Below are 18,210 nucleotides of genomic sequence, written 5' to 3'. Positions count from 1 at the left end.
TTTTAATATAGTATTTAAAATAGTTGGCTCGTTGAAAATATAAGCCTTTAGATTTATTTTTAAAAACTCACTAAATTAACCGACCTAGCGATTTATTTAAAGCAAGAACCTGAATATTTTAGACATATATCGATTGGCACTTTATTAAAGCATATGTAAGAAATTATTTACTTACGTGGTTCTGATTATTGATAAATCTTTAATGTTCTGTGAGCATATTTAAAATATTTGTATTAAAGTTTCATCTGGTTATCATTCTCTAAAAATCATAGTAAATTATCTAGATTTTGCAAATAATGAATACTTTGCCCGAACCACACCTTTGCTATGGCATCTTATTCTGAAGCTCCACAGAAGACAGCAATTATGTAGAATAAACAATACTACTACTTATTTTTAAAGAAATGTAAGGCTGCACTTGTGCTTAAAGGTTATTGTTATACTTGGCAAACTGTTGGTTTAGAATTCCTATTCCATATTCTGAACTTGTCAAGGATTCAAGTGTGTTATTGTAGAACATTAATTAATCATCTTCTTCTACACATAATATTGCAAAGAAATCTAAAAAGTTCATTAAGGACAGTTGCACATTTTGCACTCCAACTTATAGATGACTACGTCCTCCCTAATGATCCGCTTGACCTAATCAGAAAATTTCGAGTTCAAGAGGCCTGTGTTCCTGCATCTACTAGCTTAGGTGGATATGCTAGTAGTAGGTTCTACCTCATTTTATTAACGCGGAATCCATCCAGGAATTATTGATCTTCGAAACGTCCCATGATTCTTTCCGAGACATTTCGGTTTCAAATTCTTGTAGGGATTTCCCTTTTGGCACCGATTTTTCAACTACATATTTCAGGCGTGACTGGCCATAAGGCATCGCCAAATGCCTCACCAGGTGGTCGCAGACTTCTTGCTCTTCGAGGAATATTCTTTGCAGGATGGCGACGACATGAACCAACGTAAGGGCAGTGGCCTTCTCCCTGGGTGACCAACCGTTTGCTTTTCCAGACCCGTCAAATTCCACATGGGCACGAACTTCGATCTTCTAATCCGCTACTAAGATCTACCGTGCAGCTCATTGAAAGTGTTGAAATCTAATTTTGCGAATCTGTTTTGAAGTTCCTATATCATGTACGAATGCCACCAATGGAAGAATCCCCTTTTCCAGTAAAGAAGATTTTTCCAGAATTTCTCCTTTTAGTTCTTTTATTTTTTTAAAAATAGTTTCAACTCTCTTAGCACAGTTTTCTTCTAGCTGCAGTATTTTCCAGAAATTTAGCTTCCAGACAGGCGAAATTCTCTAGCAACTTCACCTCCAATTTAACGAATTCTCCAGCTCCTTTTTCAGGTCAGCAACTTTTAAATCCGCCAGCTTTAGCATTTTCACACACTTTAGTCTGATTTATTTCAGTTCATTATTTATTTTTTATCAACGTGTCAGTTGACTGACGTCCAATTTACAACTCACACCTGACACCAATGTGGAATTTTTTCCCGTTCTTTAGGTATAAATTAAAAAACTTGACGTAAATTAACAGTCAATTGACTCAATTTACAATTATGTACACACTAAACACGATCACATAAGACTACTAGAAATATTTATTACTCTGTATTTATTTACTAGTGTTTATGTCGATTTAAAAAAAAAAAATCTTTTGACTTAATTGAGTTTTATATTGCTCATATTTTTTATTTCACACGACGTAGCTTTATAGAACGTGAAAATTAAAATGGCTTTCAAATACTTGAAATTATATTCATCTGCACTCATAATCCCTCGAGAATTGTGACTATCTTACTTCCACATTTCTCAAAACTATTTATATTGCAGAGGAGTTAGGATATTTTATAATAAATTATAAATCCTTCAGAATGAAATGAATAAGCGAGATGTAGTTAATTAAGAGTCTGTTAATTAAAATTAAATCATATAAAACAAAATTTCTCGACTGTTAAAGATTATCCGAATGCTTTTGTATTACAGTAACTAATTTCGTATAATCTAATAAGTAAACTAAACTTATAGAATTGAGATTTTTGGCAGAAAATAAGAAAATATTATATAGAAATAAAATTGTAAAAACTATCCAGTCAGTATAAGAGTGTCCCTTGGACGTCCCAGTGACGCAAAAATGGGACATAAAATAAATCTCAGGGACGTCCCGTTACATCACATGAAATCTTTGGGACGTCCCAGCGACGTAATTTTGGAATAGTACGGGCTACAAATGGGATCCCAAGTTGATCTCATACACATCCTTTGGATAGTACTACGTACGAGTAACTTATTGGCTGTCAAGTGGATGTATATAGGACAACAAACAATACGTTTTTCGTTTTTCGGATATTTATAGGATATAAAAGGGATAGTACAAAAACTATACAAAGATAACTCGCAAAAAAAAGGTCAGTTATTTATTACAAAAAATATATAATATGGATGCATATTAGTAATTTTTTTATTAAAATATTTAAGAAAAAAAGAAAAGCTATATCTACATTATCTCATTACTGCCTAACTAAAAAAATATAAATTTATTCATATTAGATAATGATATATATTTAATATAAGGGATAATATAAACATCTAAGTGACATCCCTTGACTATCCTAATTCTGACAATCCCATCCAGGACGTCCACAAGACGTCCCACGGTATTTTTATTTGGACCATCCCACGCAGGACATTTACGACCAATATAGTACGTGCCTAGGAAAATAATTATTCACTGGGATAATTATACAGTGCTTTCATTTCAAAACGATAAAACGATCCACCCTTAATAACTTAAAACTTTCTAAAAAAAAAAAAAAAAAAAAACACGTCAAACTAGATATACAGGGGGACGTTTAATTATGCATTTACTGAAGTTCTGTCAATCACCTCCTCACCTCCAGTTAACCTCACTTTAATATGTCAAATGGGAACCCCCATCGTGTGATACATCATAGTAAGCAGCGTAAAATTCTCTATTCAACGGTACCAAAAAAAATCAAATCGGTAAATGTGTAAGAACCGAAATGTCTAGAAATAATGAATATTTTATTTACGCCAAACTTTGGTATTTTAAATGAATACTTTTAGTATGGTACCTACATCATTTTAAAATTCTTACATTTTTTATAATAGATCATCAAAAAAAAAAACAAGCAATTTAGAAGTTAAAATGTGTGGTAACAAACAGTACATTTAGTTCAAGCAAATTATTTATTTTTTTAAGTAAAGAATGTGTACCGTTATTTGCGAGAAAAAAGAGTGTCTTCAAATTTTTTGCAAAAATCCTTGCAGTCGTATAACTTTGTATGTGTATTTATTTCACTTATATTTTTTGCGAAACCTACCTAATAGGTACAAAAAAACACTGCAATACCTTACATTTTTAAGGCGTTTAAAAAGCAGGCGATTTATTATTGTTAAAACTGTCAGTTTGACGCGTGCAATTTTTCAATTTTAGTTAAAACAGTGAGTTAATAAAATGGTGTATACGCTAGCCGAAAGAATAGAAATAATTTTCAAGATCGGTGGGCTCGCAGAACCGCCAGAGCATTGAATGAAAGGTATCAAGATAAAAACGTGAGCCATAAATACGTATTAGAATTGATACGAAAATTTGAAGAGACGGGATCGATTTGCAATAAGAAAAAATATGAAAATAGAGTTGTCGATCAGGCATGCCAAGTTGAAGTACAGGACAATTTGCTATGGATCTAACTTTGTCTATACCACGGGCCGCAAAACCAACAAATATGTCCACTGGTTCCATACATAAAGTTTAAAAAAAAAATAAGTTCTTTCCTTATAAAATTCATGTTCTCCATGAACTCGGAGAAGATGATTTTGATAGGAGAATTCAATTTTGTGAAGTGATGTGCCAGCGAATTGACGACGATCCCCATTTATTGAAGAACATTTGCTTCAGTGACGAATCGACTTTTTTTTAAATGGCCTGGTGAACAGACATAACTGTAGATACTGGGATAATGAATATCCGCATGTTTTTCGGGAAGGCCATACCCAATATCCCCAAAAAATTAATGTTTGGGCAGGAATTTATGGGAATGAATTATTCGAGCCATTTTTTTTGGAAGAAAATTTGACTGGCGAAATTTATTTAAACCTTTTAGAAAATGCAATATACCCTTCCATCATCCAATCTATGGAAAATCAAGTAGATCAACATGGTGCTATATTATTGAATGAAAATAATATACATTTTCAGCAGGATGGAGCTCCCGCGCACTACACTTTGGTAGTTCAAGAGTGGCTTGATGAAAATTTGCGAGAAAAGTGGATTGGCAGACGTGGTGCAATCGAATGGCCTGCGTGGTCTCCGGACCTAACCCCACTAGACTTTTTTCTTTGGGGCTACTTAAAAAGCAAAGTTTATAAAACCCCACCTGAGAGTATTGAGAATTTAAAAAATAGAATATTTCAAGAATGCAGAGAAATTAGCGGGCAGACCCTTGCCAATGTTCGTAAGGAGTTTGAAAATAGGCTTCGTTATTGTCTTGCTAATAACGGCGCGCATTTTGAACATTTAATAAAATAAACTTGTTAAACTAATTAAATTTGTTTTTCTACCGTACCGATTTACACTTTAATTGCTTCTTGGTCAATCAATTTTATTTTTTTTTACAACCATTGATAGCATAATGAATGCCTTTAAAATAATGTATCACACCATGGGGTAGCCATTTGACATACCAAAGTTAGGCGTAAATAAAATATTCATTATTTCTAGACATTTTCGACAACTATTTGCTTACACATTTACCGATTTCATTTTTTTTGGTACCGTTGAATAGAGAATTTTACGCTCCTTACTATGATGTATCACACAATGGGGGTTCCCATTTGACATATTAAAGTGAGGTTAGCTGGAGGTGAGGAGGTGATTGACAGAACTTCAGTAAATGCATAGTTAAACGTCCCCCTGTATATCTAATTTGATGTGTTTTTTTTTTTTTTTTTTTTTTTTAAGAAAGTTATTAAGGGCGGATCGTTTTGAAATGAAAGCCCTGTATACATATATTAGGCCATGTTTAGAACGTATGCAGCAATTCTGTAATTTCTGAACGCTTGTCGTGTACCAAATTCAGAAAACCACAAACAGCGTCGACAAAATGTGATAACATGATTCATGACTCGGATGAAGATTTTAGGGTTAGTGAAAACTTTCTTTTATGATTTGTAAACATTTATGTCGGTTTTAGGTCTGAGGTTTCGAGTAATGAGAAAAATTAACCACATTATCAGCAGTCTTAAAGTCAGGTTATTTAAAAGTACCTAGGCATTTTCTTCTTTTCACTACAGAATAACATTGTGTCAAAAACTTTGTTGGGAAGGTTACTTGAGGAATGAGACTGACGAAATTTATTTCAGATTTTTTCTAAATACTTGGTTGAAAATTGCTTTAGGATATTCATATATCAGTAATTCAATGGCAAATTACAAAGAGTTGGTTTAAGTAATAATGTATTTATTTTCTTTAAGCTGGATTTTATAAAACCCATTTTATCTATTTAAAATAGAAGTATAAAAATCTATCAATTAATATATTAAAAAATCATTGCTAATTCATGTTGGTTGACTGTTACCCCGATCTTCTTATATGTTCTACGTACAAGCATTTTTTATACCTGTATTCCTTAAAAAATAAAAGTTTTTCTTGAATTTTTTACTTTTCAACAGGTTCATGTGGCTTCAAGGTGCAAGTTCCCAAATCAAATGGGGCCCAAAAAAGAGAGCTTATATTTTTTTTATTGTTCTCTTCTTTTTGAGGATATATAGACTCTCATCAGTGAAAATTGTTTTTTAAATAACTTTTTAAACTTTTTAATAATCATAATAGGTATAATTTAATTACTTCTTAAAATAATCATTATAATTCTTAGCATAAAAAAATTAAGCACATTTAGTTTGCCAAGGACAAGATGTCCTGGTCCAAGGACAGATAAAGAAGTATTTTAGGCGGCTTGAACATTAAACTAATTTAAGGCACTGCTATTGATAAATGCGCGATTTTTGAGAAGTTTTTCGTTTCTAGAATTTCGACTCTTTACAAGGTGTGAATCCCGGAGAAGAAGGACGCTATGGAGGATCAGTTTCTTTTGCCGATTATTGTCCTTATATTCAAGAATTTACGTGGCGTTCCAACAATATCGTTGTCAGAGGGTCCCATTGTCAATTTGAAGAGAACAATCCACGTAAGTAGCTTTTAACTTCGTAATTTTGTAAATGAATTAGACAGATTTTATAAAGAAAGATAATGTAATTTCTGACTATTCTAAAAACTTTTTTTGTGACATAAGAAAGGTTTGCAGGTCAAGTAAGTCCTTCAAATAATATAAGTGAAACCGAAGAGTGTTTCCAAATTTTATTTGTCAAATACAAATCCATTACAGAAAAAAAGCTATATCCTTGAGAATCAAAAAAATAGCAAAAAAAGTCTCCATAGAAAGTTACGATGCTCTTACGAAGAAAAATTTATATATTATTTTTAATACTCGTCATTTTCCTGATGTATTAATAACGCTTTACAAAAGTGAACCGACTATAATATTATTATTAATTATAATTATTAATAGTTCCAAAATAGTTAGGAAAATTTTGAAATACCGATTAGTTAATTTTCTTATTAAAATTTAGAGTAGCTCTAAAATTGAATTCTAAGTTGTACGATTTTTTCAATTAAAATATTTACTAGCTATTTACATTTATTCACAAATATTAGCATGTTTATTAAAAAACATTAACAGAATTAAATGAGTTATAAAAAATTAATTCAGAGCTACTTGTCAAATAAAAATCAAACTGTATTTGTGCATACTGTAAATGGAGTACGAAGCAATAGCAATAATCGTACAATTACTTGTGGACTCACCCAACGGATAGTACCAAAAACTACCAAAAGTTCACCAGGTGTTCAATGAACTATTTACTAAAAGGCCAAAAACAAAGCGTAGGCCCTTAGAATGAAAGTTAAATTAATCACCGTAGATAAAACTTTGGTCAAAACAGTCGACTGCGTGAAGTGAATCGTCTCCAAAAAAACTGTTTTTTTTCGACTGTTTTTCCGGACAAGGTGAAAGCCGAGATTGCGGAAAAATTACCACATTTAGAGAAAAGCTGCGAATGGCGGTTTCAACTGTTTGACCACCTTATTCACCAGATCTAGTTCCAAATGACTTCTTGTTGTTTAATAATCTTAAAATTGCTCTAAAAGGACAAATATTTTTTCAACTGAGGCGACCAACACTTTTATAAATATTTTTTTTCCGGAAAAAGACACTGACTACTATAGTGCAATCCGTGTTTAATCGACTCGAGAGGACCAAAACGTAGAAGTTTATGATACCATCTTATGAGATGAAAGAAATTATGTATGCACTACTTAATAAAAAAAGTAATTTTATTGTTAAAGATAAATACGTTTATATGTTTAAAAACCTTATTTAAAAAAAGGGGGTGATTTTACTTTGCACACAGTGCTTTATTTTTAAATTGTTCTGCAGAAAGAGAAATTAATTCTGGGAACACTTCAGTGCTGTTCTCTTGCTGTTGAAAATACCGTTGTACGATTTGTACACAACTAATAGACTCTTCTGTGGTTGTCTCGTTTTCTTCAACCGTATCTTCATTATCCTCAATTTCTTCCTGAAGTGTTTGATTAACCAAGTCTATGACAGATAATTTTTTATCTATTAGCTACAACAACGAAATCCTCAAAGTCTGTTAAACCATTAATTTGTTAATTCTTATGAACTCGGCCAAAGGAAGGTCATCTTCTGAATCTGATTCCGTGATGGTAGCTGTGGTTTTTACTATCCCAGCATGTCAAAAACAGTTATGGATGGTTGGTACATTCCGGATGAGCCGAACCATTATTCACTAGCAATAAAATTTTTGGATTTGCTTTAATTAGCTCTTTGTCCCACTTCTTTATATAATCTTCGAAAATCGATGTCATCCAAGCTTTCTTGTTCCAAGCATAGTCAACAGGAATAGTTTTTTAAAGCAGCAAGGATTTCGAAATTTTCCTTGAACAGATAACACATTCGTTAAACACACTACATGTCTTCCTTTTTAATTAGTGGAATTTATCTGGTAACATTTTAAAAAAATCTCAGTTTCGTCGGCATTAAATATGTCATCCGTTGTATATTCATTACTTATCAGGGGCCAAACACGAGCCAGCCAACGTTCATAACATTCACCGAACGACTGCAAGCGCAAACTCAAATAAGGTATTATTTGCATTCATTTAACAGAGAATATCTCTTTGAGGAAGTCTCTGGGAATTCCCCATAAACCTTGTTTATGACAGACATTTTTGCTCCACCAAGCAAGGTTCCATTAAAAGCGAATACATCTTGTCCGAGGATTTTATATTTGTTTCAACCGAAGCTTTAAAATTTGTGTTCATTACATGCGAGCAAAGTCTATATATTTTAATAAACATCTAGACTTGAAGAATGTTATGTATTGAATGAAGAATGAAATTGAAATATATAGACTTTGATGCGAGTATCATGAGCAGAAGGGTTAAAAAGATTTGACCATCATTGGGAGAGATGAATAGCTTTGCAAGAGAACTGTAGAAAAATTAATTTAAAGAAAAAGTCTTGTATCCTTGTTAGATCGGATATATTATTAGACCACCTTCATATAATAAAAGCGACCAAAGATTAATAAATATATAGCCTATAGGACCCGGTACAATTTTTCCTTGAAATTGCCCATGCTGTAAAAGTGCTTAAAGCGTATATGTATTTAAATCATTAAATTATTTTTTATGAATAATCAAAATTAATGTAATATCCATTTTTGTGGTATATATATTTCTTTTAACAATTCACTTTGTGTAATTAATTAGGACTTAAAAATTGAATTTACTATTAATATATTCAGTAAAATATTGTAAAAGGTATTGTAATTTTTAGAGGATGGGAATTCAAATAAATTTTAGTGGTTGTCCAAACAGTGTACTGTTTAGTCAATTTATTTAAAAAAAATTAATTCTCACAAAAATTGAGTTTAGTTAAATAATGAAAACCAATGATTTAATACTAAAAAAAAACGCAATAAAAACTGTATTGCCAATTAAATAGGTAAAAAGCATTATTATAAATAATACTAAATTATTTTTGAAATAAAATTCGTAAATTATTTTTTTTGCAGTGTGAAGTCTGAAGTGTGAGAGCTGAAGTCTGAAGTCTTCTCATCCATTTTTTAGCGGAATGTATGGAAAGAATATTTTGTTTTCCTGTTGCTGATATTTTACGAATTAACTTTTTTACAAGATAATACAGTTTTGGATTGCCTTTCTTGCGTACAACGTGTTGATGAACAATACGCCACACTATGTTTTTTGTGGTGTGAATTTTATAAAAACGATATCTATTGATTTTTTTTACCTGTATGTCAACCGGATGTATACCAATAGGATGGCCTATAGGATCACATTGGTATCGTAATATACTGGAAATAAATAATTATTATCATTCTGTACATCAAAGTTTTACCACCTAGTTTTTTTACCTGAATATCACGTGAGTAAAAAAAATATTTTTTTAACCATTTCATTATTTTTTTTGTAAAAAATAAAATTTTACTTAAAAAAAAAAGAAATAATTCAAAAGACAGTATAAATTCCTGAACGTAATAAAATTATATTTCTTTTAAATTTAAGTCAAATTCATCCTGCAGATAAATCCACATTGCAGGGCCCATCTTAAGGTAAATAAATTCATATCAATATAATTTTTTAATTTTTTCAGTTGATTCATTTTTTTTGGAAAGATGTCTAGAATTAAAATATCTTGTCTTATTATATTAAGTGGAATCAAAAATTTAATTCCATGATGCTTGCTACCTTCCCTGACCTTTATAGTGTGATAACATAGTTATTTTTACAAGTTCTAAATTTAAAATTCTAATTTTTTAAATGGTAATTTTTTCCATAAGACCGCATTAAAAGATTGTCGGTAAGCTCTGAATTCATGTCACCGCATACATATATCTATATTATCATTTTTAGAGGGTAATTTTGAAGAAAAACAGGAAGCGTATTCCTGTACAGGGTATCAATTCGGGGATAACCACTGGGATCTCGAAAATCATAAAAGATACAAGTCCGTTAAAATATGGTATAATGGCCTAATTTTTTGCTTATTCCGAGAACTCTTCTGAGAAAACACGAAAAAAAAATCATTGCCGTAAGTCAAAGTAAATAACATTTTGTTTAAAATTGATGTACAACGTTTCGTCTTTTAGTATCTATCATCAACATTTTTGTATGCCATATTGTATTATACCGGATTCAAATAATTTTTTAAAACTTTAAATTATTTTTCCATCGAGACCAAAACAATACAGATAAGTTCAATACACTTACCTGTATTGTTTTTAGACTGGTAAAAGAGAAATTGTTGCGTATTTAAAGAAAGATGTACCTACTTAAATGCTCTTACAAGATGACCCTGAATGTTATATGAATGTTACAACGAGAAGCTGAGATGACAAGGTGTCATTTGGTTAAGCATATCTCTTGAAATAAGGCCAGAAAGAAATAAAAAAGGAATAGTATTTTTGGAATTTATTTTATTACATATGAGCACACTGTATAACAAATAAAGCAACGAACTAAATCAATATAAATGTAAAATATTAACATTTTCCTGTTTTTTTAAGATCCCGACAAAAACTTTGCCCTTGAAAAGTACGGAGAAAACTCTAGATGTTTTGAGCATACAAACCATATGTGGGAAGAAAAATCTTGTAGGCAATTACGACAGTGGATGCACTGGGGATCAGGGTGCTACGGCTACCGATGCCAAAATGGAAGGCTGCATATTTTGGTGAGCGATGATTTTATAAATTATGGCAATATTTTTGTTAAATATTAATTTTATAAATTAGGTTGGGAACTACTCGTATGAATGCTATCATGCAAATCAAGAAATCTCTATAAGAATCCTCAATAACGGATGGCTGCATAAAGGAGGTGTTGTGTGCCCTCCTTGTAGAGAAATTTGCGCAGTAAGTTTTGAATAAGCTTTTTACCAATAAGACTAATCTCCTTATTTCGCAGAAAGAATTTGAAGCTCGTGGGGAACGTTGCAAAATTGGAGACGAAGCACCTCCTGGCAACTTCTACCCCCGCGACGATCTCGCTTGCTATTCAAATGTTGCCAAAGTTAATGTAATGTTATTTTTACTACTAGTGTCGTTATCTAGACTAGTTTAATTGTTTTTAGGATGTGTGATACTATTATAGTAGCTAAAAGCTACTTATTTAAATGTAAAAAAACCACTAAGATCACGAATTTGTGTCAAATAATTGTGACCCCCCATTTCCTAACCCCTTATCTAAGTGTGATAATAGAGAAATTAGTTGATTTAGGATTTTGGAAATATTTTAAAAAAATTTGAAACTATGAAATGTTGCTCCGGACTATATTATATCAATTGATAAGAAATTTAGGTTAATACGACATGGGTAACGACCTAAATAAGGTTTTTATATTGCTATAGTTTTCTTTTGTATTTTTAAAGACTGATCTTTTTTTGTATGTTAAATACAAAATTAAAATTACATATTTTTACAGCAAAACTAACAAGAACTTTATGATAAATATAAGATAAGTAAAGTCTGATTTTCGAACTTCTTATTATTAGTATTTGTTTTTTAGCGATCTACGCGAAATACTTTCCAACCGAAAAGTCATGCTAAATTTAAAATAAACTCAATACAAGTTTGAAAATTACTACTTTAACTTTGCTACTTTACCAACAACTACCATTGTCAAAAACATAAATATTAAGATTTTTGTAGTCTATTAATATTATTATATATTAAGTTATATATAAATATAAATTAATACATTCCTTTTGAATAATTTCATACTATGTTATGAACTATCATAATAAAATTTTACGATGCCATTGTAGTATTTTAGGTATATATATATATATACGGAATAACATTCCAGACGCCGCAAAATTGTCCTATGCAAATGGCTAAAAAATAGCTACTCCTTCTACAAGTATAAGTGTCCATTAAACATTATTGTTAACAATTTAACCTTACTTAATATAAGGCATTTCGTTAGATTTTTTAAAATTTAGTAGAAGTAGAAGTCTCCTTATATTAAGTAAACTTTCGTGACCCGTTTGCATTAAGTTTTACTGTGTTAGTTTTTGCAGGTATCGATATTTCTCAAGCAGCTGTTATTGAAATAAATAAATAATAAATTGAACCATTAAGATTAAATTACCAAAAGTACCATATCAGTTCCTTCATTTTTTTAATACTTTTATATGTATGTACAACGGATGGCAACTAAATAGAATTATTGGTGTGTACAACGGCATCCTGCCTCTCGCCTTTGCAAAAACCAGAAACTATCTGATACATAACTTGCGGTTGCGAGACACTGTATCGCAGAAGGAAATAAATATTTGGGAAGGATGCACTAGACCCAAAGAATTAAATACCACAGCAGCAAAAGACTTGTAAAGGCTAATGAAGGGCAGCGAATCTTTGGTATAATAAGGTAAATATATTAAGTTTATAGCTGAGGTGCACCCGACAGTACAAGTTGGATGATTCCCAGGAAAGGGGAAGATCTGGTGAGCAAGGAGGTCATTCAATTGGGCCTCTCTTCGAATCCGCTTTCCATTGTAATTGGCATTTAAAAGAAGGCATTTACAAAAAGTAGATAATGCGAAATAGCACTATCTTGTTAAGATAAATGCTTGCACTTATTGCTAAGTCAGCATCTTCTAACAAAATTGATATAAATATTCTAAGAGTAATGCTAAGCACCAGCCAAACTTAAAAACAACAACAACTCAGTGAAACTAAGTCTTTTATATTCGGCAAATCGTAAAATCTTCTATCCCACTACCTACTCATTTTGAGCTATTAAAGCAAAAATAAATGTAGGATCTTTCTTGATATTGCTCATGTTGCTCAAATTTTAATATTTCCTTTAAAGATTTACTAGATATGTATTATCATTTTAGAATTTTCAGCTCACATCTTTAATAAAAATTATTAGGAAAAACTATTAGATTTAGCAAAATTATGGTAGTACATACCTAGGCGAGTTCAAATTATATTATGTATGATATTGTTACAGCGAATAAAAGCTTTTTTATTGTGATTATTTTTATTCTTAGTTTTATAATATGTAAGGTACTCTTTTTTTATATAAGGTATTTATTGTAATCTTGAAAATATGTTTTAGCGAGGATGTGACACTCATGATATAAGTGACACTAATGATTACCTATTGTAAACATCTACTGTGAAATGTCTACGAATACGTTGTCAGTTTAAATTCTGAAAATGTATATAGAGTGGAGGGTAATAACATTGGCATACTAATTACTACTGCGATACTATGCAAATTGATTTTAAAATTTTCTTTCTTTACATCTTTCATTTGGACCCTAAAAAATTAGACTCATATCGATATTGAAGTGAGACCTAAAATAGAATTTTTGCACAGAAATACAAAGTCAGATAGCTAATAATACGTAGCCTTGGTTACATTGACAGGACAGCTTTTTTTTTACTTTTAAACTGAACGATTTTTTTTATCAGTACGCAATATCTTCATTTATTTTTTAATAAAATAACTATAATTTAATTTAAAAATATTGTTTATTACAATTAATTGTTCAAAATTTGCATTTTGTCTCTTTCGTTTAAAACCACTTTTTGCCATTAAAAATTATCAAAGATGTAGTTGATGTAACGACCCATTTTTTTTTACGTATGTCTACAAATGTAGTCAAGTTATTTGATTGAGTTTCTGTTTTCTTATTATTATTGTATCTATCTAATGTCGCAGTATGCCAATGTGCGTCCATCTCTCTATATTATTTTTGTTCATTAAAAACGGATATTAAGCGTATTATTTTAATTATTAAGTGTCATTAAATCTATCTGTAAAATGTGTACATTTAAAGATATGGGCTTCCTAACTTATGTATACAAGGTTTCATAACTTAAGATTATACATGAAATAGGTACGTAGCCCATAGTATAAATTCTACTTGTCTTAAATAAATGAATGTACAAAACGTTTTTATATGTTTTATTTCACTTCAAAAATAGGAATGGCCTGTCTCTACTTTCATTTCCCAAAAAAATGTATTATTACCCAGTGTATTATCCAAAACGTCTTTATTTCAAACTTAAAAATATAGTAAATATATAAAATATTACAATACGATAAGGACTATATAGAAATATATTTAAGGTATCTGGTGCTCGAATTATATATTTTTAAATAGTGCATTTAACATTTCATAATACTTGACGACTAAATACTTAACTAACTATATAATATATTTGCTGGATTGCTTCATTACGTATACAATATGAAATAAAATTAAAAGTTTATTATGAACAAATACGTATAGAGTTACTTCTTTTAATTTTTAAATATAAACCATTTAATTTGCCCTATTGCTGTATAATTGTTGTTTCACTAAATATATATGCAGCTGCTAATAACAGCAAAATTTCTAAAAATATTGAAATACGTGAATGAAATTATTTTTTTTTATATTTTCTAGATCTAAACAATGTATTGCTTATTAATACTTAGATAATGTTAATTATCCAACAAACTTAATAGGCTTTAATAATACTAAATAATTAAATTATAAATAATATCGGTAAGCTGTTTATACTAGTAAACCTAAAAGCACTTTCAAATATTGATATACAGGATTAAGCAAGATCAGTGAGTAAATATAAGAAAATGAAATGTTGAAACAGTATATTTTTTAATGTATGATTCTGTATACAGTAGATAGGCAATTCCCAAAATGACAACATGTGAAATATATTGAACTCAATGTATATAATGCCTAATTTACTTTTATATTTTGGATATAATAATTGATTATTTGCATATTTACATGTTTCATAAAGCTTTAAAGTCCAATCCTTTTATAGTTATAACGGCAAGTGAAATAACCAATAAACGACAAAAACTGACGCAAATTGTTTAAATTCTTTTTTGAATACGATTGCGTCCTTCATAAATTTATTATTTAGAAATTTAAAATTTTTTTAAAATGTAGTGAGTTTTAATTTCGTAGTATCAACACGATCAAAATGCCGTTAATAAAACTGACCATATTATCAAAATATCGCATATAGGGTTGAAATATACATGCCATTATTTCCTTGTATTTAATAGTTAAAAAAAATGTGATGGCTTCTTCTATGCCTATAGTTTTCGTATGTTTGCAACATCTTATTTATCATATACATTTGTATTATCCTGTATACCGAATAATATTTGCAAGAAATAATCCTTAAAGCAGTCTCCAATTTTCCGTCTCGTCGAACAAAATTTGACTTCTTACCCAAATATTATCGTGCAATCATCATTTGAATCGTTGCTCTAATCCTATATAGCTAGGTATTTAGAATTATAATGGCTAAATTCTATATTAATATAATCAAATAACGCCAATACCTGCAACGGAATGTCTGTGAAAGGTCTTCTGCAAAAAATCAAATTCTTAAATAAACTTCATTTTCTTTAGACGAAATTAGCCGATTTAAGTAAACGTACCCTAGTACAAGGTTGCTTAAGTAAGAATTTTTTAATAGAAAGATTTTATTGAAATTTGATACATTGGCATCGCTTTATAGGGCAAAAAAACATATTCTTGTTTTTAGTGTGACTCCATGGACACAGAATCTGGTTTTTTTAAATTATTTAATTTTAATATATTGTCTCATATTTCTAGGCTAATGACACAAAGAGAGTTTAGGTTGGGCAAAAACTCGTTAAAGGATTCAAGATTTATCAAGAATACCTTTTTTTGTAGTAAATCAATTGGTTATTCTCAATTTTTTGCACAAACCTATTTTACTCGACTAGCGTAGAAATTTAAAACAAGCAATGTTAAAAAAATCGACGTTCAAAATCCAATTTCGCTAAAATATGAGCAGTTTTCGGATTAATCTATAATAATATTTTCATTTCAGCCTCAAACTATGCACCTTTCTATTAAGGTAGGTTACTTAAACTTTAATCTAAAACTTAAAGCTAATTTTAATCTGAAAAATCTGTGGCAGATTTTTGTTAAGATCCTTAACAGGCATCTGCTAAAACAATTAAGTGTTTTCTTAATTAAGTAGTTTTAATTAAAATAAAGCACATCTTAACTGACTTCTAAATACTAATTTCTAAATTGCAGTAGTAAATAATGCTTTGCTTTAATATCTATTAAATTACTTTTAGTGAAGATCTTATATTTTACTTAACTACATAATGTTAAGTGAAGACTTAAAAATAAAGCATGACGCAACGATGTATGTGCTTTTCCTTGATCTAAATGTAACAGCGGTTGATAATTTCTTTAATATCCCTAATAAAAATCTGAATATTAATTAGTAGAAAACTTTCTGCATGGCCAGACACAAAGTCAAAAATGATAAAGCTGCAAAGATTGCCTCACCTGAAAAAAATAATAAAATTCATTTACATAATGAAGACATCTTCTTCAATTTTTTAAATCTTTAATTTGCCTAATATTTCAACACCTCCTCAAAAACAAATACATGCACCGTTAAAAATGCATTGTGAATGATTTTTTAATAATTTTAAAACATTTCTACAGTGACCGCCTAAAGTTCCGCATAAATTCGATAAAAATTAGAGACATGATTTTTTGAGAAAACGCTCGGACCTGTCAATTTTTATTTTATGTTGCGCATTATTTCACATACATTTTTGTATACAGGGTGGAACAAAAAAAAGATATGACGTCGTTTATCGGTCGTTTTTTTAAATGGAATGCTGTATTTTTTATTGCATTTATGAAATATAGGCGAAATTCCAAGGAAGTTTTGTATAACACACCTTATCTCAAAACTCAACTGTTTCCGAAATATTTACATTTAAATAACAAGGAAACAAATAAGTACGTCTGATTACAAATTAAGGTAAAATCGAGGATAAAAGTAATGTTATAAACACTGCCAATTGCTTCTATTTCCATGGTTGCACTTGTAAAGAATCTCAATTTTCGAATGTCACTGCCAGTTCGAAAATTAATAGTTTTTATCAGAATAAATTATGGCTAATTTAACGGAAACCCAACGAATTGAAATTTTGATGATGCTAGGGTACGGGGATCGAGTGCGCACGCAAAAAGAAGTAAGTGAACTGTTTAATGCCAAATACCCAAACCATCCCATTTCTCAGTCAACAGTTAGTAGAATAGAGCACAAATTCATAACTTCAGGTCATGTTAGGGATTTGCCAAGATCAGGTCGTCCAAAAATTTCTGAAGAAACAAAATTAAAGGTTCTGCTCTCCGTCGAAGAAAATCCAAACAATGCAACTTCACAAATTTCAATTGATAATAATGGAACATCAGTAAGACGCATCTTAAAAGCAAATAAATACCACCCTAATAAAATTAGACTAATACACGAATTAAATGAGGACGATCCTGATCGAAGAAACCAATTTTGCGAGCAAATGATGAACATTTGCAATAATAACCGTCAGTTTGTGTTACGAGTATTGTTTCCGGATGAAGCAACTTTTTGTTTAAACGGTGTCGTAAATCGGCAAAATTATCGGTACTAGTCAGTGTTAAATCCACACTGGGCAACTGAGGCTCATACACAGTACCGTAAATCTATTAATGTTTGGGCTGGTATCGTGGAAAATAAAGTAATAGGGCTATACTTTTTCAAAGAAAACTTAACAGTTGTCCTGCTATTTGAATTTTCTTCAAGCAGATCTTATCCCTGCTTTGGCTGCCCTATACCCAGACGAACAAGACCCTGCTGTCCCTACAGATAATTTGTGGTTTCAGCAAGACGGCGCACTGCCACATTTCTTTCGAGATGTCCGTAATTACTTAAATACAGTGTTCCCAGAAAAATAGATAGGACGAAGAGGGCCAATAGAGTGGCCGGCCAGGTCATCAGACCGAAATCCCTGCGAATATTTTCTATGGGGGTACCTGAAAAGTAAAGTTTATATTGAGAAGCCAAACAACGTAGAAGATTTGAAAAATAGAATTAGATACATGAGTTTGTAAACCGTCTTGCTTTCTGCCAAGAAGTAAATGGGGATCAGTTTGAACACTTGATACATTAATAAGAGTTTTCACAGTTTATAACATTTTATCCTCCATTTTATCTTAAT

General features: G+C 30.6%; 1 protein-coding gene across 1 annotated transcript in view; it reads left to right on the top strand.

Annotated features, from left to right (window-relative positions):
* The window catches only part of LOC126749070 (leishmanolysin-like peptidase), a 105,656-nt gene extending 93,135 nt beyond the window's left edge, over positions 1–12,521 (top strand). The window contains exons 10-13 of the mRNA XM_050458688.1: positions 6,054–6,213; positions 10,700–10,866; positions 10,928–11,047; positions 11,100–12,521. Of these exons, the coding sequence (XP_050314645.1) occupies positions 6,054–6,213; positions 10,700–10,866; positions 10,928–11,047; positions 11,100–11,255 (603 nt within the window). The 3' untranslated portion in view covers positions 11,256–12,521. The remainder of the gene's footprint in view (positions 1–6,053; positions 6,214–10,699; positions 10,867–10,927; positions 11,048–11,099) is intronic.
* Positions 12,522–18,210: the final 5,689 nt, after the last annotated feature.

The sequence above is a fragment of the Anthonomus grandis genome, chromosome 22 (assembly GCF_022605725.1).
Source record: "Anthonomus grandis grandis chromosome 22, icAntGran1.3, whole genome shotgun sequence".
Classification (NCBI taxonomy): Eukaryota; Metazoa; Arthropoda; class Insecta; order Coleoptera; family Curculionidae; genus Anthonomus; species Anthonomus grandis.
Note: the sequence above shows the minus strand (reverse complement) of the source record. Positions and strands in the feature narration are given on the sequence as shown.